Raw genomic sequence first — 25333 nt, forward strand, 5'->3', positions numbered from 1 at the left:
GTGGCGTGTTAATCTGTTAATCTGATTGCATTTAGGGAGAGTGAACCCTTAGATGTCCTTGATGTACCCTCTTTTTATAGAAAAAGGTACCAATATGGCCAACACCCCAATAAATTCTATACTCTTAATCTCTTTAAACACTTTACTTTTTCAGTACAAGTATGTGATATTTATTTTCACTAGTGGGCTTATTATTGTGTAATGTATTTAAAAAACTGTATTAGTATTAATGTGATATTTGACTAGATAACTATTTACCATAATGTTTTCCATTCAGTTTTGGTGGCTATTTTGTAGTTATTAATCTTTTCATTCCATGCCGAGCAATCCATCATTTCAACATTATACTCCAGCTGAAATTATTTCATTGAGAAATAATAGATCACAGAATTGAAATAGCTGCATGTGCACTTAATATGTTATAGACCATATTTCTTTAAAATGACTTCTGTGTATGAAAGGCTTTTTAATTAAAATTTGTCTTTGATAGCCTCAAATCTTATTTTAGTAGAACTATTTATCACTTTAATATCTCACTGAGGCTGAGTTCAGTGAAAGAGAGAGAGCTGTTCTCTTGCGGCAGATGGCAAGTCATGATTTTTTCTCAGTAATTGGCTCTCAGTATTTGTACATCATATTATACGGGGTACTGGCTATCACTTTGTAGAACAGTGGATCTTTATGTGAAATACTTGTGAAAGGTTGGCACTGAGTAGCCATGGTGTGTTGTCGTGTACAGAACAATACGTAAAGGAGAGTTACAGTTTAGAGGTCGCTGCAGGCCCGTAGCCAGGGGGGTTCAAAAGGAAACCCCTTTTTTTGCCAGAAAAAGGTCCCCTTTGAATAAAATTTTGTTTAGGTACATACTAGTAAAGGTTTTGTGGTGAAAATGTCCACTTTTTTTTTAGAAAAAGAACCCCCCTTTTGAAATTTGCTGGCTACGGTCTGTCTCTGGAGACTACCCTCTGGTTCATCTATATTACCTCTGCTGTTTCTAATAACACCCTGAGTTTGGGAGGCCTCTACTGAAAACTACCCTCTCTTCTATCAGTTACCTCTGCTGTTTCTGTAATTGAATTCTGCCATTAGTGTTCAGCACCATTGCAGATGGCTAATGTACATTGACAGCATTCATTAGATAAAAGTTGGAAGACAGGTTTGGGCAACTATATACTAAATATGTGATGAACTGCATTTTTCTTGAAAACTGACTCTTAAGAGCCCTTAATTGGAATAGAAGATATGGTGAAAACCCATTAGGTACTGCACATCCAAGGGCTTAGTAGTATATTTTCAAAGTATTGCAGGCCTACCCTCTACCAGGGCGAGTGATAGATTTTTTACAGATATTCACAGATATGTCTCTAGCTAGATAGATGGTCATTTAGGGCTCAACTCACCCTGTTGAGAAATCTCAAGGCTGATTACATGGCTGATAATTGTTTGCATAACTGCTCAGGCACTGCCACTTAGCAGGTCCAGTCTAAGTCTGCGTGACAGCAATCAAGACAGTTAATTACTCTGACTTCAATCACTTGCTCTTCTGTGACAGATAAAAAAGCCTTAGACTGGTTGCGTAATGAGCAGTTATCACATCGTTGTGAAGCTCAGCTCATGCAGAGCAAGTACAAAGCCTTTGGCGCGCACGCAGAGATACGAGTAATAGTTTCCACATGGGATTTCTCAACAGTAGAGACTCCTCTTTTATCTGTTTGTAGTAATTTTTAGGGTTTTATTTACCGTCTTTTTTCCAACCCAGGCTCTTATATGATGATGATAATAATATATATATATATATATATATATATTTGAACATACCCTAGAACTGCCTTTATACAGGGTGTTATATACCTGCATATTGCATGTGCACTCAACTGCTGTTCATGACTTGTTATATGCTCTAAGTGATATTGTGGTCATTAATACGATAACAAGCAATCCCTCTCCACCTATAGCAGCAGGAGCCAGCAGGAAGATGTATGATAAAAACATGTTCTGTGTTATCCAGGGATTACTCTGGTCAGAGTTACAATGGAGATTGAAGAACCTGGTCTTGCTAATCAGGAATATCTGCTTCTTGTGGTTCTTCTTGATTAGGCTAATGGTGAAGGCCATTATGATCCACTGGTTCGTCTTTTTGCTGGAGAACTAATTGTCATGAGCTTTGTGAATTGTAATTAGGCTATTATGATATAATAAAAGTAATACCAATAAGATAATGAGAATAATACCTTAAATAATTGATCTCTAAGGCTCTATTCACAACCAGTAGATCCTTGGACTAGCAGATCTGCGAATCAGATATGGCTGACCCACTTGAAAGCTTGCCACATAATCTCCTAATAGACACTTGATAGATTCCCTGTGGAGCTTTGCAGCAAGCTTTCAAGTGGGTCGGCCATATTTGATCCATGGATCTGTTAATCTGCGGATCAACTTTTGTTGTAAATGTGGCTTAGATGGTACAGAATGATGTCATGTTTGTCAGCTTTCAAAACAACTTTATTTTTACATAAAATGCAAATTTTTTGATAAACTCCAGTTTTTAGTATTGTTAATTAAAAAAATAAAAATAAAAACAAATACTAATGCTAGTGTAGAGAAGAACCATGTTGGCAGTATAAATCAGCTGGGTCTTGGTGGGTTCAGATAATTGTTCATGAGCTGGAGCCTGTATCATCTCTGTTGTCCTAATTAGTGGATTTTCTCTCTCTTGTGGCTTTTCACAGCCAGGCTACAAATTATAGAGCGCATTTAGAACAACGGACTAACAGATTCGGCTATCAAATGTGGCGACTCACTAAAAAATTTGCACTTAATTCCCAATTAAACACTGAAAATATATTTGTCGAGGGGATTGTGCAACATCCATTCAAGTGGATTGGCCATATTTGATCCACTGATCTGTTAGTCCATTGTTCTCAATGCGCTCTGTATCATCTCTGTTGCCTCAATTAGTGGATTTTCTGTCTCTTGTGGCTTTTCACAGCCAGATTGCAAATTATATCTGAGTGCCTGTTGAAAACCTATTAATCCGCTGTATTGGTGTGTTTTCTACTGGCAAGGGACTTGGTATATATTAGATTAATTATGGGAAAACAGAAGAAGTGAAAATGTCACGATTATCATCATCTATCATTGCATGGATTAATCTAGTATATATTATCAGAATCTTCTAGAGGTATGGTAATTATACAAGCCCACACAGATAATGGTGACCTGGTAACATATCAACAATTTCTGATACGGTTTCGACTGTTTTGCTCAAAATCTTGACTGCCCTGAAGTTGGGGATGGTAAGATATTCTTTACCCATATATGTGTAGGTCATTTATCTTGCAAGTTTCATGATAAGAATAAAATGTGAAATTGTGTGGTTGCAAATTTTTATGGGTACACATCTGTTCAGCTGACAAAAATGGAAAATTATTTTTCAGTAGAAAATCTGTTCACTTGTTTGGTGTCAACAGCTAAATAGGCAATGTAATTTGCTAGTCAACTTCAGTGGCATTTAAGAAGTTTGAACACACGTGTACTGACATACACATACAAACATGTATGTGGACACACATGTATGTGGACATATAAACACACCATACAAAATGCACATATGCACACATGAATATACACAAGCACACTTCCCCATTATCAACATGCACATGCAGGTACGCGTTCATACAATATATGCACACGCCCATGCCTACTACAATACAAAAGCACACACAAACATGTACTAGTAGGCTATAGTTTTCTCACAGTGGATATTTCACTTACTACTAATAGGTGCTTTACTAGATAACCCTCTGCAAATGAAGCTGCTTAGAGCTAGAAATGACTTACAGTGATACTGAATGTCATGACAGTGAGAGCAAAAGGTCCAGATAAGATAAGGCTCTCCCTCTGATATGGTTTTTAAATGCAAACTTACAGTAGATTGATTTAAAGAATACGGTAGTAAAGCGCGTTGGGGATGATTATTTTCGTAAAAAATTGCAGTAAGATAGAAAAAAAATCTGTTGAACCCCAGGTGGTTTCTTGCATGTTACTGGAGAACAGAGGCATGCTAGTTTTGTCATCCATTAGTACGTAATTGATACAAATAGAAGAATGTTGTAATCATCCTGAAAAAAAACCCTCATCCTACCTTTCTCCATTGTTGATATATAACTAATGCCGGAAAGCTATTAGATTGTTGTTGATTTGTATGTATAGAATTGAAAGCTATCTAAGACATAGTAGAGAAAGTGCGTGAGAAGGAAGAAAATGAGCTATTAGGATAACGCAACTTCTGCATGTTAACTTTTAATGCAGGAGATAATAACTTCCTGGTAAACTGAGGTTTGTTTTTTGGAAGCGTCTCGATAGTCCGAAGGTTCATTGGTCCGAAAAATGTTAACTTTTTCATCAGTTTTTTAAATCAAGGGTTCATTGTGTTCTGTAGTGAACATTCAGACTATTGAATCTTGGACTATTGCTACGGCCCCAGTTTTTTTTTCAGTGTTTCAATGTGTCAATTTTATGGACAGGTTTTTATATAGTTAGGAGTTGTCATCGTCGTCCCTCCACTCCACATTTCAGGTGGAGATATTACAGCAGACCTTCAGTAGCCTCCATATATATCTTTACAACCAGAAATTTTGTTTGATATACTGTATTTGTAAAGATTGAAGTTGAGCAATTAGCCAAAACTTTCAGTTAAAGTCAAATAGTATAACCCTTGCCACAAAATTTGTTTAAGATATGTTAGTTATAGCATTCTTTTAAGTAAACATTAACAAAAACAAAATATACATATTTAAAGAGTACATCAGTACCAGCTATAAGATTTAATCAAACTTTCTCTCCAGTTGAGTTTACAGCCAACCTAGAATCTTTAGCCTGCAGTGGGCCTCAACTTTTGTTTGCACATTGGTTTGAAAAAATCTACTAATGTGATTTCTGATAATCCTCCCGAGTCCTTCAAGTGTATTGATTGCCCATTTGGTCTGTGGAGAACCCTGCTCTTGGCGGACCTCTTGGCAGCCGTGAACCGCTCCACCTCAGTATTAAACCTCCCGTCACAGGAGAATATCTTTGGATGAGAAATGGACAACCCCACACCTCTGTAAATGGTTACCAGATCGATTATCTGTAAACAAATTTATCGAACAATTAAATTACTAGTACTGAGATAATTTGGTAAAGGGATGTTTATACAACAGCAGTGCCCAGGAGGCATTTTAGAATTTTCACCTGAACTGGGCAAGTGATAGGCCACTCAGTGATTTTAACTGGTGGCAGAGGTAGGGTCTTTTTCTGAAAAAATAAGGACAATTTTTACCTTCCCAGATGATCCTACCTAAGAAATGGCATAGAACATAGATCAAATTTTGATTCATAGTGGACATACATCTTGCCAAAAGGACTTTCAACCAACTTTCACATGTCTGTAGATCTCAGTCAATGAATTCAACTGCTGAGATATTTTGCTTAAAAAAAAAAAAACTTAACACCCATACATACTAGCCACCTGGGAATTATCACCTGAACCGATCCAAGATTTAATCCTGTCTGAACGTGCCCATGATTGTTTGTACCATTATCCAGTGCGACACTCAGGTGCAGCCTGCGGCGTAAGTACATCATAAGTGTGTTATCATGTCCTTGAGGTGCCTTCAAAAGATACTAAAAGGTTTCTCTGCAATTTTGTGCTCAGTTACTTACTCGGGGGGGAGGGGGTCTCCTTTGATGGTTTTGAATATAGATGATGTTTTAAAAAAGTCGACGATTTTGAAATTTGAAAATCAGTGCAGATTTATATAACCAGCAAACTGTAATTTACTGTTACATGTATTTGTAGGGTAGTGTGTGACTATGTACATGAGGGTTTTTTTTCCAGGGGCTGATTTTTCTGTATCGAACCCTGGAGATTAGATTGTACTGAAATGGTCTGTTGTGAGAAAATGAACGGGGCTCGCTATTCTCCACTTCAGTGTGTGCTTGTCAGGTGAAATTGTCATTTGCAGTTGTTTCAAGTAGTCTACCTGTTGATGAGTGAGGAATAAGGTGCATTGTAGGATGTGGTGATTTCAGCTCAAACTTTCATTCCAGGTGCTATGAAAAATATTATTTTTTTCTTTGACAGACAATAAACATCTAGTTAAAATTTGATTTTTTCTACTTCATTTCAGCTGAGGAAAATGTGATCTCAACGCGGCCAGCAACACTTGAAACATTCCCATTAGCTGTCCATGTAGAGGGGCACCAGACGCAGCAAAGCGTAGCCAATCACAGCAGCCGCTATGGCCTTAAAACCTGTGTTAAAGTTAAAAATTGATGAACTGTTTTTGCGGTGGCTGAGTGAGACAGACACGCAGCAGTTACTGAGGGAGAACCTGAGGCAGATTGTGAAAGGGGAACCAATCACGTCATGGCCGCCAGGAACAGGAAACATCAAAAGTTCACGACCTGCATCTCCAAGGTAACTGAGGAAGGGGGAGGGGTCAAACTCTATGGATGGAATTAAAGACATTTCTATTGCTTTAATGATAATGTTTTACAGATATTTTTAAGTAAATGATTAAAGATCTTTTCTTAGTAAAAATTAACAAAGTCCATAGACAAATTTTTAAAAAGTTGTCAAGTTAATTGAAAGTTAATTTTTGAAGTTAGTGTTAAATTCCAACATTCATACCCTCAAATAAAGTATGCATAAAATGACAAAAAAAAAAAAATTAACATGTCTTTTGAAAAATGAAATTTTGTAATTCTAACATCCCTTTTCTTGCAGAATTCGTCCATCTTCTCCGTCCACCCCACCCTGTTCCCCGCCCCCAGGGAAATCATCCCCCAGTCCCAGGAGTCCCAGGAAAGCATACAACTTCAGCAGCAAGATCAACGCCAGGACGGCACAACTGCAGAACTCCAAGGTAACGAGATGTGCTTGTATGGTGCTACTGGGCTCACTACAGGTTATTAGATTTTTATCGATTTTATGATTGCTGGATTTTTTTTTTTTTTTTCATTTCTTGGGTTTGAAAAGTCAATAAAATGTGCAACAGGTGCAAAAAGTTGGAAGAAATTTAAGATATAAAGAGATTATTTGGGCCTCAATGGTTGATGGAGGTAGTGCCTGTATATATATATATTGATGAAGTTACAGGACTTCATGGCTGCACGGTCTTCTCATCACAAACTTGATAACATTGATGGAAATCTAATAATCATAAAGTGAGCATAGTGTTTTGTTTGATGTTGTAGCAATAGTTGTTTGTGCTGTTTACATATCTGATAACATGAAACAAATTTTTCTTACAGGTGTCAGTCATGAAAAAAAAAAACAGTTAAAAAAAAAGAAAACGAACAATACAAAATAAAATAAATTTATAACTGAAGATAATTTGTCTCCATTACACATAGCAACTAGTCCTGAATAAAATAACCAAAAAATAACATCATATTCCATTTCTCACTGGAACATGACTGAAATGAATAACAGTTTAAAGTCATCTGCAGACTACAGCAATTATTTTCCAATTCTGTGGCTTTTACATCAAGACAGAATTAACTTTGTCTACCAAGAGAAATGATTTCAGAATACAATAACCCCTTGCTAAACTATTTATAGAGAAATGAACTAAAGAACACAATTGCCTACATACAGTAGGAATATAATGGGCAAAACAACGTGAATACTATTCATTGATTGTGAACGAGAAGAGCTCAACCGCAGCAGATCTAGACTAATGGATCCCTGATGACAACAGTCCTAAAAACCAGAACATTTTTCAGCACCTGAAAATAAAATCATCTTGGAATTGAAGCCAGAAATATTCTGCCAAGAAGTGGATTTTGACTTTCATTAGGTTCTACTGAAAATGAAAATGTGTGGAGTTGAAAAGAAATATGGTACATGTATTAAAAGATGTCTTTAAACTCTTTCTCCTCTTGCTTGGAACAGTCACTAATAAGAAACAACCCAATGCTTCAACTTCGGGATGACTAAAGCAGATGCATTACACAAGGCAGCAGCAATTGCATACACTTTATCCACTGAAAAATGCATATTAAAAAAGTGTTATCCAAAACATGGATAATGGAAGAATGCAAAATGTGAGATACATATGTTAGTGAAAAATAAACTTGGCCTTTTAATTTGTGAAAAAAAGGGGAATTTAAGATAAAGTGTCAGTTATACTTACACATCACTCATTAAAAATGAGCATTTCCAGACTGAACATCTGCTTCATTTTTATCAAGAATAAGAATGATAAACATGTCAAGTTGTGTCCTTTGTCAACCCACAAAAAAGGCTCTCAAAAATGGACATCTGTAAGACAAAAGGGATCATTTCATAAAAATAATCATGGATCATCAATTATTATACTAATGGAAACACAGTCAGTCTGATTTCTCTATAATATCCATGCTGCATAGCAACAGGGATTTCAAAGTGATTACAAAGATTCCTGATGACTTGCGCAGTTTTCATTCCAACAGAAGAGGGCATACGTTATAACACTTGGCCACTGAATGTGTGTCTCACACATCCCATTCCTCCAAATGAGCAGGGATGAGATTTTTTCAACTATTGGTGGATTTCTGACTTTTTGAGAGCCAAAAATATCATTGACCTTGGCTTTCCCCTCCACTCCATGCCATAATTTTGACTTTTTCACTAAAAGGCAGTCTGGTCAATATACGAGCTTAGGATGACACAGTTTCTCACTTGCCAGAGAAACACACTGGAACTGTTTGTAAACATCTGGCCCATTGTATTGATGAAATATATACCAGCTGACTGCGAATTTAGCAAGAACATATATAGATTATAGGGAATTCTTTTAGTGAAATACCATAAAGCATTCACCGAGGAATCTAGAATATATAGAATTAAGGACAGCCATTGTGGAATAAATTGAATAAAGTTATAAAGCAGCCAGCAAGGAACCATGCAGGTTGTAGATTAGGAGCTAATGAAATAACACACAGGACATGAGTGGGCAGTGGTGGTCATTTGAGTGGTCAAGAGACTCACCAGTCACTTTTCTGTATTCACTACCAGAAATTGATGAAAGAGAAAATAAAAAATCACATAAAACATAGGTACATGTAAATACTTTTAAAACATTCACAAGAAGATATAGTACTTAAATTTTCTTGTGCCATTTTGATTATTGTTTTCCCTCTGAATAAGATTATATTATCTCTACAACATCTTTGTTGGGCCAATTTGCATTGACTGATGGATAAAATAAAGTCTATATAAAATATTGGTAATATTTCGCCCTATTTTTTGGCAAACAGTTTCTCTTTTTGCCATCCTGTTTATCTTATATACTTTTCCATTAATTAATTTATTATTATGATTTTCAAATGGGGGGGGGGGGGGTATATGAGATTGTAGGCACATAGACTCACACACCAGCTCTACATGGACAGTGGAGTTAGATTTCCAGAGCATTCCTCTCCACATATTTCCACACATTAGCCTCTGACTATTGATTCTCTGTGCTTCCAGATATTAGTCTCTTGTTACCAGTGTAATAAATAATGGGTTCATGTATATGGATATTATCATAGCCTGTGCCAAAAACTTCCTAGGTTATGAGCACTTTGGACAATCAAGGTTGTCAAGTAGAGTACTGTTACATGTAATTTAAACTTTTTTCTAGCCTGGGGCCTCTATATGTGGGCAATTGCCTCTGGCTAGCATTTACTTTCACACACTGCTATTAGAACCCCCCCACCCCCTCAGTAGAAGTAATATAGAAATGAAGGGCTCATTCTCAATGAAAATATTATTTTACGTAGATCGATCCCCTTGTTTTCAACATAATCATAAAATCACCAGTTTTTCTGTAGTCTACTCAAGGCCATGTATCACCAGATACTAAGTTAATATTTTTTATCTTCAAATGAGTACTGAAGATTTCTCAAGTTCCATATCAAAAATGGAGTATTTTTATTTATTCAGAGCAAGAAAAGGGGGTAAAAACCCAGTTCATTTATTTCTTATTCTTTATTGACAGCACCAGGTATCATTGACAGAGATTGCATTGTCTGTTGGGTGACACGAACATCTATAGTGTGCTAGTTGAGATGAATGATCAGTTTTCTCAACTAACACAATGATTGTCTCAACCATCACAGTTGTTGTATTTACAATCTGCTGAAATGTAATTGATCACTAAAGAAGTTTTCAACTTACACTAGTTGATCCAGAATCCTCTGCAGGCCCGTAGCCAGCAATTTCAAATGGGGGGGTTCGTTTTCTGAAAAAGTGGACCTTTTACAATAAAACCTGCATGTACCTAGATCAAATTTTATCCAAAGTGGACCTTTTCCCAGCAAAAAGGGCAGTTCTTTTGAACCCCCCTGGCTACTGGCCTGCTCTGTCATCCTCCACCTTAGCAAAAAAAAAAAAAAAAAAAAGAAAAAAAATTTACATACAATCAGAAATCTGTATCACACCATCCTGAATCAAGATCATAACCAGAAATTTGAAGTTTCAGTTTTAAAGCTTTGTTTTGGCTGACCCTTGGATGAATTTGGTTTATATTTTGGCATGTCGATTTTATTTGAGTCAGTTGTATGAGAAACTTGTAGAAGTCAGTTATTGAATTCCATTGTAAACCTTAAAGTTCTATCAGTGATGCCCCCCCCCCTTTCAAAAAGAAAAATGGTGTGCCTTTACTTATTTTCATCGTTTTCCTGGGTGAACTGAATTTGATTTGTTGCTTTTAGACTTAAAACTGTGCAATATTAACAGCTTTGTAAATTGTTTTCATTTTTTCCATGGTTAACTGCAGGTTTTACTGAACAAATGTCATTTATTCCAATTAAACGGGGAGGTGGTTGGAATGCTGGAGGCAAGGATCAGATTCCAGATGGGATTTTGTTTTTCTTTTTTTTTTATATAGCCTTTTAGGATACAGGATATAATGAGTAAGCTAGAAATCTGTTTGGCTCTTGATATTTGAAAAAAGAAAATTGAAAATAGCCATTTCATATTTGTTTTCCCAAAAATCTCTATTGTCGATATGGCTAAACTGTGCATCAGTCTCAAAAGCTTATATCCTTTAAATATGATTGAATTAATGTAGGCTCAAAAATTATTTGAAGTCTAAGAGAAGAAAGTGATCTGCAAGAAATGCATGCAGTTATTTATGCTCATAAAGTCAAAAGAAGAAAAGTGAACTTCAAAATAAACATGTTTAGGATATTTTTGAATTCTGAGCTGGCTAGAGTGAAGGTCTGGGTCCAGTGGAAGGAGCAGTAGAAAAATTGTTGAAGCATCACATATTTTCTCTATTTGTATTTTTTTCACCAGAACATCATACTGTTGGCTGCTCCTGATATGTTTGTTAGTTTTTACTTTTGCTTCATAGTTTGTCTAGGCCCAGTAGATTGTACTGAGAGTAGAATAAATTCATTTGCGTTCATTTTGTAATGTTAAATTTAATCATTGTATCATATTATGTAGAGAATGCAATTATGTTCAAGTAATATGTTAGTAGATGAGACACCCTTCTACAACTTCATTATTGTAGGTGATAGAAAATTTAAAATTTAATTTTTTTGGAACCTTCCCTGAGTTTCCCTGGCTTGTCCTCATTGACCTATATCCCCAGGCTTTGTAAAGTAAGACAAACAGATTCTTGTCAACCAATGATAAATGGTTTCATAGTACAACTAGAAATTAAATAAAGTTTGTGGCAGCCATGGTTTGTTTCACACACATTTATTGAACAGTGAAGGGAAAAGTTTCTTTTTTCTTTTTTTTTTTTTGAAAGATAACTAAGGGGTGAATATTACACATTAATATCAGTTTAAAGACAGATTCAAGAACAAAACAGATTTGGAGATAAGCTAAACAGCTGATTGATGAAGATAATTTTTACAGGAGATCACATCCCCCACCCTTTTGGATATTTATGTTTTAATCTTGTTGTCATTTGTTTTGTTTAGTATTATCCCTCACCATGAATTATGACATCTTGTCTCTGAGTGATGGGGTCAGGTGTGTCCTGTAATTTGCTGCCCCCTAGTGTTTAATTTATAACCTCTGCATGGGGTTTTCTAGTTTCAAGTAATATTGTTTCTATGGGATATGATGTTTTTGTCTTCAACCTGGGTGGTAGTCGTTTATTTCAGAATAACAAGACGTATTTTGTCTTTGCTCAACCATGCTAATGTTCAATAATTGTTATGATGCAAGTTATGAAAATGCTTGACTTTTTATCCACAATATTTTCCCCTTTCAATTAAAAAATGCATTCTTCCATTGGCAGCAATACATATTGGATTGGCAGTCATAACTCTAAAGTAAAACATACCCTCTTCATCTTAATTTGCAACAATTTGATAAAAGGTAAATGAAATTATATGAATTTTCAGTTTTGAATAATTCTCTGATCCAAGCATTTACTTGTCATTAATCATTATGATAATTCTTTTAGTAAATGATCTTTTGGATAATGACTTAATATCTGAATCAAAACATTAAGTACTATCACCTGTGCCAGGTGTTGTTTTTACCTTCTGTTACCTTATTTGGGTCTGGGCTAGCTCTCTGAAGTTCTGCTACCAGAGGTGATGTGAGGTGGGAGGAGTTCAACGTGACATGTTTATGAGGCTTACCATAGACCAGATAGGATGAAAGACACAAACATCTTTCCAGGTGTCTTCAGCTGTGTTTACACTTGACTCAGTGAGTTTAAGGCTAAAACAGTCCAAATGGGATAATAATAATAATAATAATGATAATATTTCCGAATGTAAAACCCAGATATGTATATTAGTATTAACAATGTAAAAAGAAAAAAGATGAAAGAAAAACACACACACAAAAAAAATGTGATGGCATGGATTATCAAATCTTTTAGAGAAGTGCTATTTTTCTGCAGAACTAAAGAAAAAAATGCAGATGTTCTTATGAAAGTTTTCAGAAAATCCAGTGTGCCGTCACTCAAAGTTGTTCCTCTGCAGTCAATGGATTATGTCAGTTCTTTCATAAGCAGGGGCTGTTTACCTGTGTACACAAAAATGTGCTCAGTCATTCATTTCAAAGACCTGGCCTCAAGACATACATGTTTCATCTCAGCAGTATGTGTAGTAGGGATAATGTTTGAATACGTAAGAGAAAGGTTATGATCATATTTTGAAAAAAAAAAAAATGTACATGCAAGTGAATGTTTTGATGTTGTTGCAATTGTTTATAGGTTCTCTTCTTATCTTGACAATGGTAATATTTAGGTATTGTATGCAGCAAAAACTCCTGGCATTTAAGAACGGGATAATAAGCCATGTTTTTTATTCATATTGAGTTGGTTTAGTGCCATATACTCCTTGCCTTAAAAAATCCTGACACAGAACTGTGCTTGCTTTTATCAAAGGCCACACATGTACATTCTAATTACTGCAAATGATCTGTTACTGAAAATAATCAGCAGCATCAAAACATTTCCTTAGATAAATGCAAGTGCATTTAATGGATACTCCTTACCCCTGTTTCCATTTGATATGGGTTGGTCCATCTTAGTACTAGTATGGACTGTCTGAGAGAACTCTTTCACAGGTAAGCTTATAGTAGGCCAAAAGTTGGTCTAAACTTTAAGACCAAAACTTGAGTCTACTTTGAAGCAAGATGAATCAGTAGTAGTCCGTACTTAGTTAAATATTGCACCAGTTTGTAACAGAAGAATACAGACTTATGTATCCGACCAAATTTAACTTGATTGGGCTTCTTTGCATTTAACTGTTACTGTAGCTTGAACAGAAACAGAAAAACGGCATACATGTTACCTAAATTACATACAGTACTAGGTAATGGTCTTGACCACAGAAAAATTGATTTTGTTTGAACCTGTTGTTAGTTAATCGTAACACAGATGAGATCTGGTTAGATTTTTTTCTTAATTATGATCTAATCTTAAAGCAGACATAGGTCAGATCAGGTTAGGCCAGCCCATTTTCTCTGGAAACAAGTCCTATTACCCTTAAAATTACCCAGAAATGCGCACTTCCTCCTTGTTTGGGTGTGATAACAGAAAGCTTTCTGCGAATTTCTGCCTAATGTTTGTGTACCTTGAAAACATTTCCGCTTGGTAAATTATACAGTTGTGTGCTCTTTTTGCACCAGTTGCTTTCCATTTTGCCAGAATTTCTCTTCAGAATTAACTTGCAGGAATTTACAAGGAATTCGGTAAAGAGTGTGAAAATATCTGTAGTTTGCTCTGTTACTGGCAGAATTTGGGAGTGAACAGTCTGAGCTAGTATCTGTTAACATGATAAGATGATTCCCTTGAAACCTTTCATCCACCAAAAGTACTAGTAAGTGACCCTCGGGTGTTGGTACAAAATTACCTGCTTAATATTATTTTACCTTTAAATTTTACCGCTTTGAAAGCCTAACTTCTCTGTCCCATATTGCTATTATTTGACATGAATAATATTTAATATCTTTTAAATAACTTGTTCATTTTACAATATAAATAATGTTAAAGGTTAGATTATTATAGTGCATCTGTATCTCTCTTTGAAAACTCCACAGCTGTTTTGATGTAAAGATATTAGAATATGTGCCTTTTTCGCTGGAGAAAATTACCTGGCAATGTTTGTGTATTTAAAAGGTCTTCCCTCATTGAAAACCTCACAGTTGTCTGAATGTTAGCATAACTTGGCAGCAGAACACAGCTGTTCCTAGAGACCATCTGGGCCAGCCAGTCTGAACCACCGTTGCCCTGACGACCTGCACCTGTGAGCACAACAAGGAGTGTTTACATGTGGCATCTGGTGCTGTGCTAACGCGATCCAGGCTTACACCAACGCTTGTAGAGCCAGGAAAGGAATTTGTTGACTGTGTTATAGTATATGTTGGAATTGAAAATAAATGAATATGACATATAATTAAATTAAGAGAAAAATTGATTTGATAGTGGTGCAATCCAGGATTGCAGATGGAGTGAACCACATTTGGGATGTGTAAACTGGACAACAGAGGTATGCCAAACAAGCCAGTCAAGGTAGTATAAACCTCAGCAACTTAGAGAACGAGGGCGAGGAGGCACGCTATACCTCTTCTGTGTTTTGGTGGTAGCTGTAGAGGTAGTATTTCTTCTCTGGATCTTTGTACGCTGTCAGGTACTGTGGGATGTTCTGAGGAATTTTACTACTGTAAGTAATAGCTCTTGGAGGAGGAAATTAATTGTTGTTGACTAGAATTATGTGCTTATTGCGTATCTGTTCCTATTTGGGTATTTAATGACAATATTGTGCATGTAGAAATAATAAAAAAAGGTATTTAGATATTTTTTTGGAATTTAATGGTTCGACAGATACTTGTTCATTACTCTGAGGAATTTTTATGTTGCTGAAGTCCATATTTTGAGGTACTTGATTAGATGTTAAGGTCTGCTTTGAGCACTGGTTTCAGTGATTGAGGTTTGTTTTCTGAGGTACTTGGTAGTTGCGTGCTTGAGGTTGTTATTGTAGAAGAACCAGTAAGCAAAAGAAGCTGATGTTCTAAGTAATCTTTTGCTTGGTGAGGTCCATGTAATGATGATTTTAGTTCTTATTCGATATAAAAATATCCAACATTGTAAGAACTTCAGAGGCGCATGGTCAAGGAATTTATAGTCAAATTCATCAACTTTCTCCATAGCATATTTCTTATACAAATGGGCACAGGTAAGTAAGAATCACCTATGCAGACTAAATTCACCAAATATTGAAATTCTAAGGAATTATGCGAGTTGTTAACATGTAATGTTATTAGCCATTTTTAGAATGCCTTTTCTGACTGTGTTAGCAAGGAATGTTGTAGAACAGCTGGTCTTGTTTTATAGAGTACAGAGGTTTGGAGAGTTCACAGGAATGAATTAGGATTCTAGGTAAATACCAGGTGGGTTATGGTTCTGTCCTGTCTTGCCGTGTTGGCATTTTTTGGGTTGAATGAGTTACGGAGGCCTTTGTAGCTCAGATATTATGAGAAAAACTTGCAGGAATATATGTGATATTTATGTAATACGTATAATTATCCAGAAACTTTGTTTACTGTGAAAGGACCAGAGGCTGTTTTATTTTATCTGGAAAATTACTTGGAAAAACATGCAGAGTTGAACACTGGGAATATTTTATGTAGACACATTCAGAATTAATAGTTGGTTGCACTACTTGGAAGATTTTTTATAGAAATAAATACAATCTAAGCCAAAAGGATTATTTCAGACAGATAGATAAAATATATTTTTTTATATATTTAACTAAAAGAGAACATGCAAATATCGGGATTCCTTTACAGGATTGACATGACATATACAGGGGCGGATCCAGAGATATATTCAGACAGTCTTCAAATTATCTTTGTTGATCCATCCTCCATTTTTGACCGTCTTCCCACAGAAAAAATTAGATACCCGTCAATGTAAACTTGAAAATCTGACCATCTTTTGGAAGACCCACAAGACGGCCTCAATCCGCTCCTGATATATTTTGCCATTACTTACAGTGCACATGAACTCAGAGATCTATGTTCTGCGAATATTCGTAGTACAAAAGTGAGATCAAGGCACCTGTAAGATTCCAGGAATAGTTCCAAGAACAATGAGAAATAGACATGTCCGAGTGCACATACACAGTTAGTGTATATGTTAAGATATCTGAACTGTATTTTAGATCACATTTCCATGGCAAATGTTTTAGACTCACGCAACTGTTTTATTTTGCCGATTGCAATAGATTTATCCCTGATTGCAATGTTCAGGTGGTAAGTGATATCAACTAGGTGGTATAGGGGTGACCTCAGAGGTAGTAGAAGTGGGGTTCGTGTGGAAAAGCTGAGTCTATAGAGGAATAGAAACAACAAAAGTGGAAAGGGATGAATATAAGTTGGCAGATTGAAAAAATGGGGAGATATACAAATCAATAAACAGACAAAGGGGGAGATTATATTTAAAAGGATAAGCAGTTGTTGCCCTGCGTTCACATTAGGTATTGAGAGAAAGCTATATATCTATATCTCTGCCTGAGGCAGTGTCTTCTGACCCAAGCAGTAAAAAAAAATATGATTACAAAAAATGACACAGTAATTTGGTTTACCTGGATCGAAAGTTGCTCATTATCGTCTTTTAATTACGTAGCTGGTACCTCTCCATCTTGACCCATACCTTGAGGAGAGGTGTATAAGTTATACAGGGCAAATTATATCACCATGTGCTGCTGTTAGTTGGAGCCAGTATGTCTACCACACTTTATATTGCTAAGGTGTAAGAAGACACACAGTTGCACAGAGGTGATAACAGGCTACGTTCTTAGATGGAGGCTTGGGTTTACAAACATACACATGTGTATAGCATGCACCCTAGAAACCAAGAAACACACACAGAACTGTTAAATATCAAGATAATGTTCATTTATCTCTCTTTCCCCCCCCCCCCCCCCCCTCCTCGGTCTCCCTCCACCCTCCACCCTCTACCTCATTACCTGTTTTCCTTCCCTTATCAGAATAAGTCATTTTAAACTTCAGGATCTACCACACCCATTTAAACATCTGTTCAGACACAGGCCATTTTAGACTAGGATGACCAGATTACAGAAACTTACCATTGCATCCTCAATCATCCAAATCCCATTTAAATCAACCTAACAGACTAATGTCACAAGTTGGACCAATATTCGGTCCAAATCAGTCCTTGTCCTAACACACCTGTAGATGATCCATGGGTATTTAAGATTAAGACAATTGAGTTAATTATAACCTCTCCCCCTAGCTGTCAGTCAGATAAAGGGACATGCTCTATTTACCTATTTAAATAGTATGAGGGGGGAACTAGGCTAGAGTTCATACCGCGCACATACCTTCCCCCCAGCTACTTGTGGACAAGATTAAAGGGCAGGGGGAGAGACATTTAACACAAGGAAAGATATGTCTTAAGTTGACAAACGCTTGAATACGGAGTTCGGATATTTTGAGCAGGGTTTTAAGGAAGCTGGGTGGAGAGATTTTGAGAATTGGGATAAAATGAGGTGGGTGAGAGATTTGCTTGTCAGAAGTGTTAAATATCAAAAACTGAATATTTAGTTGGAAATGAATTATATGACAACTCATGCATTGCAAAGGAGTTAACTGTAAAGAAAACATGTTCTACATAGGATCCAAGATAATTTGCTACCTAGGTTCAAGGCACTGTTATAGGATTAATATTATGAAGAACTTAGAAGATTTTGGAAGGTTTCAGAAGTCAGATATTATACCACCATGACACAGAATAAAAACATATAAGCAGTGGTCATATCTGTAATTAGATAGAAAGCAATGGGCTGGGCAGATCAATTCTGTGGGAAATAATTAGTATAAAGACGGTTCAAAGTTAAGATTAGAAGGTAAGCATTTGACAATGAAAATTCCACAAGACTCAGTAGTATACATAGACAACCTATTTAGTAATAGAACTGTTTGCCAGGGGATGTACATTTGTGACATGTCATGTTTCCTGAAGGTAAATAGAGATGGTCTGAATCACAGGTAGGATGGTTGTGCTAGTTCTGTGTAGTATTGATGAAGGAGGCCTTGCCCTGGGTGGGGGGGTGGGGGGGTGGGGGTGGGGGGTTCAAGATGACAGAGAACAACAGGTTTAACAAAGATGACAAAGAATTTTATATTCCAACATAATTTTAGCATTGGTTTTGATCGTTTGCAAGGGTGTGTGAGAGCATTTGTGTGTGTGTTGAGATTTTTGCACAAAAAAGACTAGACAGTTAACAAATTCATGATGAATAAAGTCAGATATATCCATAATTGTGTTTTCTGAAATGATGGATCATTTTATATGCCTGAGCCAGTTGATACCTCACCAAGATAATATTTTTTACATAAATTTATCCATTATCTTGCAATTTCTCATGTTTTGACACTTTATCTTCTAATTTCAGTAAACCCTGTCAGACACATCTCAGAATCAGATTTAATGCTGAGTGGCAGGCATTAATCAGGTTGTTTATCTCGTGGAAAATCGCACTTTCACACATTCCAGTAACATTGCAACATGTATTAATAACAGAGCGTTTGCACTCAGTCAGCCTTCACAGCTAATTTAGTCAACCCAGGTCAAGCTTAGGGCCTGTTCAGAGGCAAGTTTACCCACAGACTAACTGATCTGTGGATCAAATATGGCTGACCCACATGAAAGATTTCTGCATAATCCCTAAGTGGATTCCTCACAGAGATTATGCAAGTGCGAATCCAGATATATTTACTGACGGTTTTCCAAATTATCTTTGTTGATCCATCCTCCATTATTTTATTGATAATAATAATATTAATTTTTATAGGCTTTAATGTCCTTGTTATGATTTGAAAAATGAGTGAATGGTGAATAAAAAATGTGAGAATGCATAGATGTGTATTAATAAACAAAATAAACAGATTGTCCAGGATAGAAGCCAGTATTTGTCTAGGAACTGGGTTTATTAATGGAGGTTCATCACTTGTTTGTCATAATGCGTGACTGCTGCTTCCAAGAAAATTGAACTTGTTTATGAGCGTATCAGTGCATAGTTACTGTCAGCTTAGGACAAAGCTTTGTCTTGGATAGAAATTACTCAAATACAGAGTTATGAATCAGGCTTTATATAAATTACTAATTGTAACTTGGAGCCACAGATATGTAACTGCATTTGTCCGAAATAATGACGTAAACTCCAACTTTTTTGTTTTGATTGCTTGATGCAAGTAACAGGGAGGGTAAAGGAACAGCTTTTTCAGAAGCGTGAACTAAGATTACCTGTTGGGCGAAGCATGCTAGGTGTGTTTTTCAAGAGGTTGTTTGTTTGACACTTGATGTTTTCAGACTTTGCTGGCTAGAAACAAATTCATCTCTTGAAGCTTGAACTGGGAACTCCTCTAGGTGTAATGATTTCTCACTAGTTTAAAACTGAGGCTCTTCTTTATTCCATTAATATTTATTTATTTTAAATTATTTATTTATTTATTTGTTGTTAATGTCATTATTATTATTACCCTCATCATTAAATATTACATTATTTAATTATTTATTAATTTTTGAAGATTTAAAATTTTGATGTTTTACAAACACATACATTTTTGACGCACTCACATTTTTCAGTTATACTAATAGAGCATTATTCTGGGAGGTAATATACACCGAATCTGTGGAGATTAAGTGAGGATTTACCTGAAAAACTCTTGGATGTTCTCTATTTGTATACATGTACTTGAAATGTGTTCACTTGGCCTTGACTTTCCTGTAGTCTTGTTGATGTTGTTGTGAAGATTTGTTAAAAGGTTTTTCCTGTCTTAACTCTCTGACATGGATGTTCATTAGGCAGAAAATTCTTTTCACTTATTAGAAAAAAACAGTTAGTATGGCATCATAGGTAGCTGTAGAAACTTAAAAAGTGTTTCAGTTATGGGTTTCACCTCTTTCTCATTGGTGCAAGCTAACAGTGGGGATCAATCGAAAAAACATATTACAAGACTGACGGCACTGCTTGACATTATACAACACTGAAAATCATTTAAGTTCCAAATTTAGGTGGGGTTAACTTTTTAGCGGAAAGGTAGAAGCTCAAAGCACAAGGCATATAGCCTTAGATTAAGCAATACACATTGGCACTTAAGCTGTTAATTCACCAGGTTAAGCCAGTGTATCAATTAGACTTCTAAATCTGTAGTCAAGTTACATTGTAAATAAGTTACAGGTGATTTGATTAGGCTTTGGGTTTTCATAAGGAGCAAGGGCACTTACCATGAAAGGTCATAAATTAATGTGTAGTAAAGAGGGACGGGGGGGAGGGCTGGGGTGTCTCTGGTATGCTAGATTTTTGTGAGATATTTGAATATTTTATTTTAGTTAAAATAATAGGATATTAGAGTTTATCATTTATGAGAATTGAAATTCTTGCAACTGTTTGCAAGTTCAAACCTTTCCAAATTCTACATGATTAATTTCTGAGGATTCATTTCAAATAGGAACTATGAGTATAGATATTCTGATAGTAGGGTTTACTAAAGGATGCATGTTTTCCTTTAAAGAAATATTCTCTCCTTCGTTTGAAAGGTGAAACATCTTGGTTTACAGCAATGTTACAGATTTTCCAGGGGTCGAAGTGATCTGACATTTAAAATGAGAGAGGATGAGGGCACACAAGTTCTGTCAGTATAAGAGTACAACACATGGTGACTTTCCCAAATGTTTCACTAAAGTCTCCTATCAGAAAACTTGTGGTGATTTTCTTGAAATCTTTGAACTTATGTGAGTTTTTCATCTCCTCAAGTAACAGAAAACTGCTCATGATTTTCCTGAAAATTTCAGCCAATGATTTTATCACCTCAGGTATCCAGAGCTGGTGATTTTTCTAAGAATTCACTCAGTGCCTTCCATTACCCCGAGAATCATAGAAATATTGGTGATTATTCCTTCCACTGACTCCCAAGCAGCATGTCAAAGATATAAAATATAGGGCTGGTGGCAGGAATTTTCATCTGGAGAATTTCAGGCTCCGGTTGGGGAAGTTTTCTCCCATGTTTCAAAGTTCAGACTGCACTGTGGAATTAGGAAATCCCAACCTATGAGTATCACCTTGACTGAACTCTTTTTGAAGCCGTGAACTTATTTTGTAAGAGTAAGGTTCTCAGTTTTCACTTGTTTTATGTCTGATTGATAGGCATTCAGTGGCTTTTATTGCAAATGGAACTGAGGAAGTTTGTGTAGAATTTTGAAGGATAATCCAGCAGTATGTTCATGAGTTTTTTTTGTCCACTTAATATGGCATCAGTGCCTGCTGTTTTTTTTTCTTTTTTTTTAAAGCATTTCCCAGATGCACTTCCTTATAAGTTAGGTTGAGGGATATTTTTAAGGAATACATACATGCTATGAATTTCTTAATGACCAGGACAGAGATACTCATGTTTCTACCATTTTCACTTGAGTTTTTGAGAGATGGCTATAGCAGAAGAAGAATATTTTCCTTCTACAAGTTTGTGAAGATCTCTAATAATATAATAGGGTTTTGAGTGAACAGATATTTGTTAGGAAAAAGAATGCTAAATCAAGAAAAATTTACAGAGCTGCTTTTTCCTTTTTTTTCATATCTTTGTTATATCTTTTATTTATTACTCTGCAGATAATCTGTGTATCACATGGTAAGAGAGAGAAAAATCACCAAGTTGCTGTTGATATAGCCTACTGACACAACGGAAACAAGGATGTAATGGCGAGTGATTTATTATTCTGACACTACAGAAGGAAAACATGTAACAGCGCTCTTTCTCTGATGTTACAGCTGGTTCCCGAAATGATTTCTTAACCTCAGGAGAAAAAACAGTACAACTTTGTTGCTTCAGTACTTGGAAACCCTGGCAAGTAGGGAGGAATATGTGCTTGTTTTACTGAACATTGTTTTTGTTGTTGTTGGAATACTTAAGTGCTGTCATTTGAACTAAATTACTTCTCTTGCCTGGTCAAAATATGGTACAAGTACCAGTGTATTCACTGTAAAACTTCTTCAGGAAGTAATCATATTTGAAGGACTTTGCTTCAGTCTGTGATCTTTTCAAGGAGAAATTCACTGGAACTTGAGATGTTGGTATCTGTGATCTGCTGCCTTGCCCAGATGAAAGAATCAACCAGTCATTCTGTGATATAACAATTGCTCGAAAAACTATCCTTTTCTTCGTGGCAGGGTGAAACTCAAGTCGCCATTATCTTTTTAGATAGTGTCTGTTCACAGGAATCCTTTACATTACTGCCATTTAAAAGTAGAAAAAAAAACTGCCCATCTCTCCAAAGAAAACATACTTTACATCTCAGAAAAAAGTTGTCATTGGAAACGTACATATATGTATTTCTCATACATAAAGATCAACTAAAAAAGGCCCAACTGGACACCACTGGCATTCACTAACATACAAAGAGCAACATTGCTCCTGCAGAAAAGAAAATAATCCAAAGGCAATGATTAGTCTTATTATGGACAACTCATAACCGCAGTGTGACGTATCGGCAGGGAGCCAAATCCTGGAACGCTTTCAGAAAGCGCTCTCAGCAATACCAGACAACAACGCCTGAGAGTGCAGTATAACATTTCATGTTATCATATCTGCAGAGAAGTAAAGAGAGAGATAAAAAACTTGACCTTTTAATATGAGAACTAAAAGTCACCAGTGCAGGAGTCCTATGTTCAGATATTTCATTTATTTATGTGTGTGGGGGTGATATGATAAAAGGGAGAGGAGGAAAAAGTGACTTTTACTGAAGCTAATAAGTCAGAATTCCTCAGGTTGAGACCTTTTGTTCTGATTCATAATTTAACTATAACCTTTCATAAAAAATATAAAAAAGAAAGCTGGCTACTGTTCACACTTTCCTCTATGATATTTTTATGAAGAGACTACATGCCTACTCTAATTTCAAAGAAAAACCGAGCGTAGCATTACACAGCATCGCTAAGGGCACTGACATCACAACATAGCATCCTGCAAATAAGGCAGCGTGGGTTCTACTGTACTGAGATCTCACTGCCATATGCAGACACGCACGCACACACAGACCCTCTAGCCTCTTGTGGAAGTCTTACCAGTCACCTTGCAGGAGCTCTGTGGTAAAATCACCTGTAGAAGGTGCTCTAAGTTAGGAAAATACTTACTCTGGGCCCTGGAATATGAAAAGAAGGGCCAGGAGACTGGATTAATATTTTAAAGAAATAAAAACAGGCACTGATTATCTCCACAGTGGTGCCAGCAACCTGGATTTTTATTAAATAATCAAGAGCATCCAGAGTACGGGGCACCTGCTGTTGTCCTACAAGAAACTTCCAGAATCAAGAACCTGGATAACTGTTGACAGAAGAAAAGTATCCAGAGTACGGGGCACCTGCACAGCGTTACACACACATGGTGGTGTATACTGATAATGAAGATGAGCAGGAATGGTGATATTTAGACAGACATGTGAAGAGCAGGTTATTTCTATCTGGCCAGCTGACTAGGCCAACGCTGTTCTAGTAGAAGACTCACTGAGAGAGAATGAGAGAGAGATTAACCAGAGGGTATAAGACAAGTGTGCTTGGATTTCATAAAGATTCTTCTACTTGCTTCGAGCTCTCAGAGTCCAGAGAAGTACATACAGAATAGCGGTTAACTGACAGACTCAAAGCCAGCAAGTTTGTGACAAGGCTTTCAAAGTTTTTATTCATTTTCTTGCCAGTTTAAATAGTATTTGGGTGGTGGACACTACTATTTCAACCAAGCATTGAACTTTGCAATGTTGTGAAAGAGAGAGATGGTGACATCTCATTCTGGAAATTCGTTAAATTTGTCAGTTCAGTGCAGGTTTTACGTGGGAGTATCTCAGGGATCGCCTCCGTTGAATATGAAAGTGAAAGTGCCTTGTCATATTAGTGAAGACACAAGGTTGTATTCAGTATTATGCAGATTAGCTATGCACCGCTTCAGTACGTATGCACACGCATCACGATCTATCGCAACTGTCGCATAGACCTCCGTCTGTGCAGGACGATACACTATGGCAGCCAGTGCGCAGCGGGGAGATACCTGCCGCCTGACACTGCCGAACCGTGTGGAGCGATTCATTACGGCTTTTGTAGTGCTGTGACGTCATTGCCGTTACATTACGTTAGCAGTAACAATGTCAGCAGTAACAATGCCAGGAATAAAGCACAAAGACGAGAGGCAGTTTTGGAGGCTGATGAGATTGATTACATTGTGTTCAAGGTAAGTGAAGGACGTGGGTTACAATATCATTACAATGACAGCATCAGTAACGTAACAGTCATTAAACATGGTGGAACAGTTTCGTGTACAGTGTCAAAATAATGTTGTCCTTGCTGCATTGGTACAACATTGGCTTTTAAGCTGTTAAAAGCTGTTAAAATATTCATGGTTTGTACATGGTTTCGGGATTTATGAGTTGTTGGACTGGCTTCAGTATTGTGACAATAATGTAATAATGTTGCTGCTGTAAAGCACAAAATGTATTGTTACATTGTACTAGAGGAAAACATGCCTGAGACATATTGTTTGAACACATAATAGCTGCAGCATTAACACTAAAAATTTTTTAATGTAAAATTATTAAGAACATTGATACATTATGAATTTAAACTTTGCAAACTGGTAAATATCTAAAAAAAAAAATGTGAATGAGCAAGAAAGAAAGATTGTTTCTTTTATTCTCTGGGATGAACTGAATAATATTGAAAGGGATAATTGTATGCTCACTTCAGTCATATTTTCTTGGATTGGCAAAATCAAACATGATCTACATACGTAATAGCACATACATGCAAAAGATATGGTATCTCTTAAATAGAA

At 36.3% G+C, this 25333-nt stretch overlaps 1 protein-coding gene across 4 annotated transcripts in view; it reads left to right on the plus strand.

Annotated features, from left to right (window-relative positions):
• The window catches only part of LOC106176948 (serine/threonine-protein phosphatase 2A regulatory subunit B'' subunit beta), a 46293-nt gene that overhangs the window by 5519 nt on the left and 15441 nt on the right, over window positions 1-25333 (plus strand). Inside the window, exons 1-3 of one of the 4 annotated variants that reach the window (XM_086996563.1) lie at window positions 15008-15156; window positions 22126-22915; window positions 22953-24733. In XM_086996563.1, coding sequence (XP_086852689.1) covers window positions 24428-24733 — 306 coding nt within the window. In that variant the 5' untranslated portion in view covers window positions 15008-15156; window positions 22126-22915; window positions 22953-24427. Of the gene's footprint in view, window positions 1-6170; window positions 6461-6769; window positions 6909-15007; window positions 15157-17818; window positions 18007-22125; window positions 24734-25333 lie in introns of those variants that run through there. The other 3 variants (XM_013559537.2, XM_013559538.2, XM_086996564.1) reach the window with 3 other exon arrangements.

This window comes from Lingula anatina, chromosome 10, assembly GCF_051362555.1.
Source record: "Lingula anatina isolate TDL-2025a chromosome 10, LinAna3.0, whole genome shotgun sequence".
NCBI lineage: Eukaryota > Metazoa > Brachiopoda > Lingulata > Lingulida > Lingulidae > Lingula > Lingula anatina.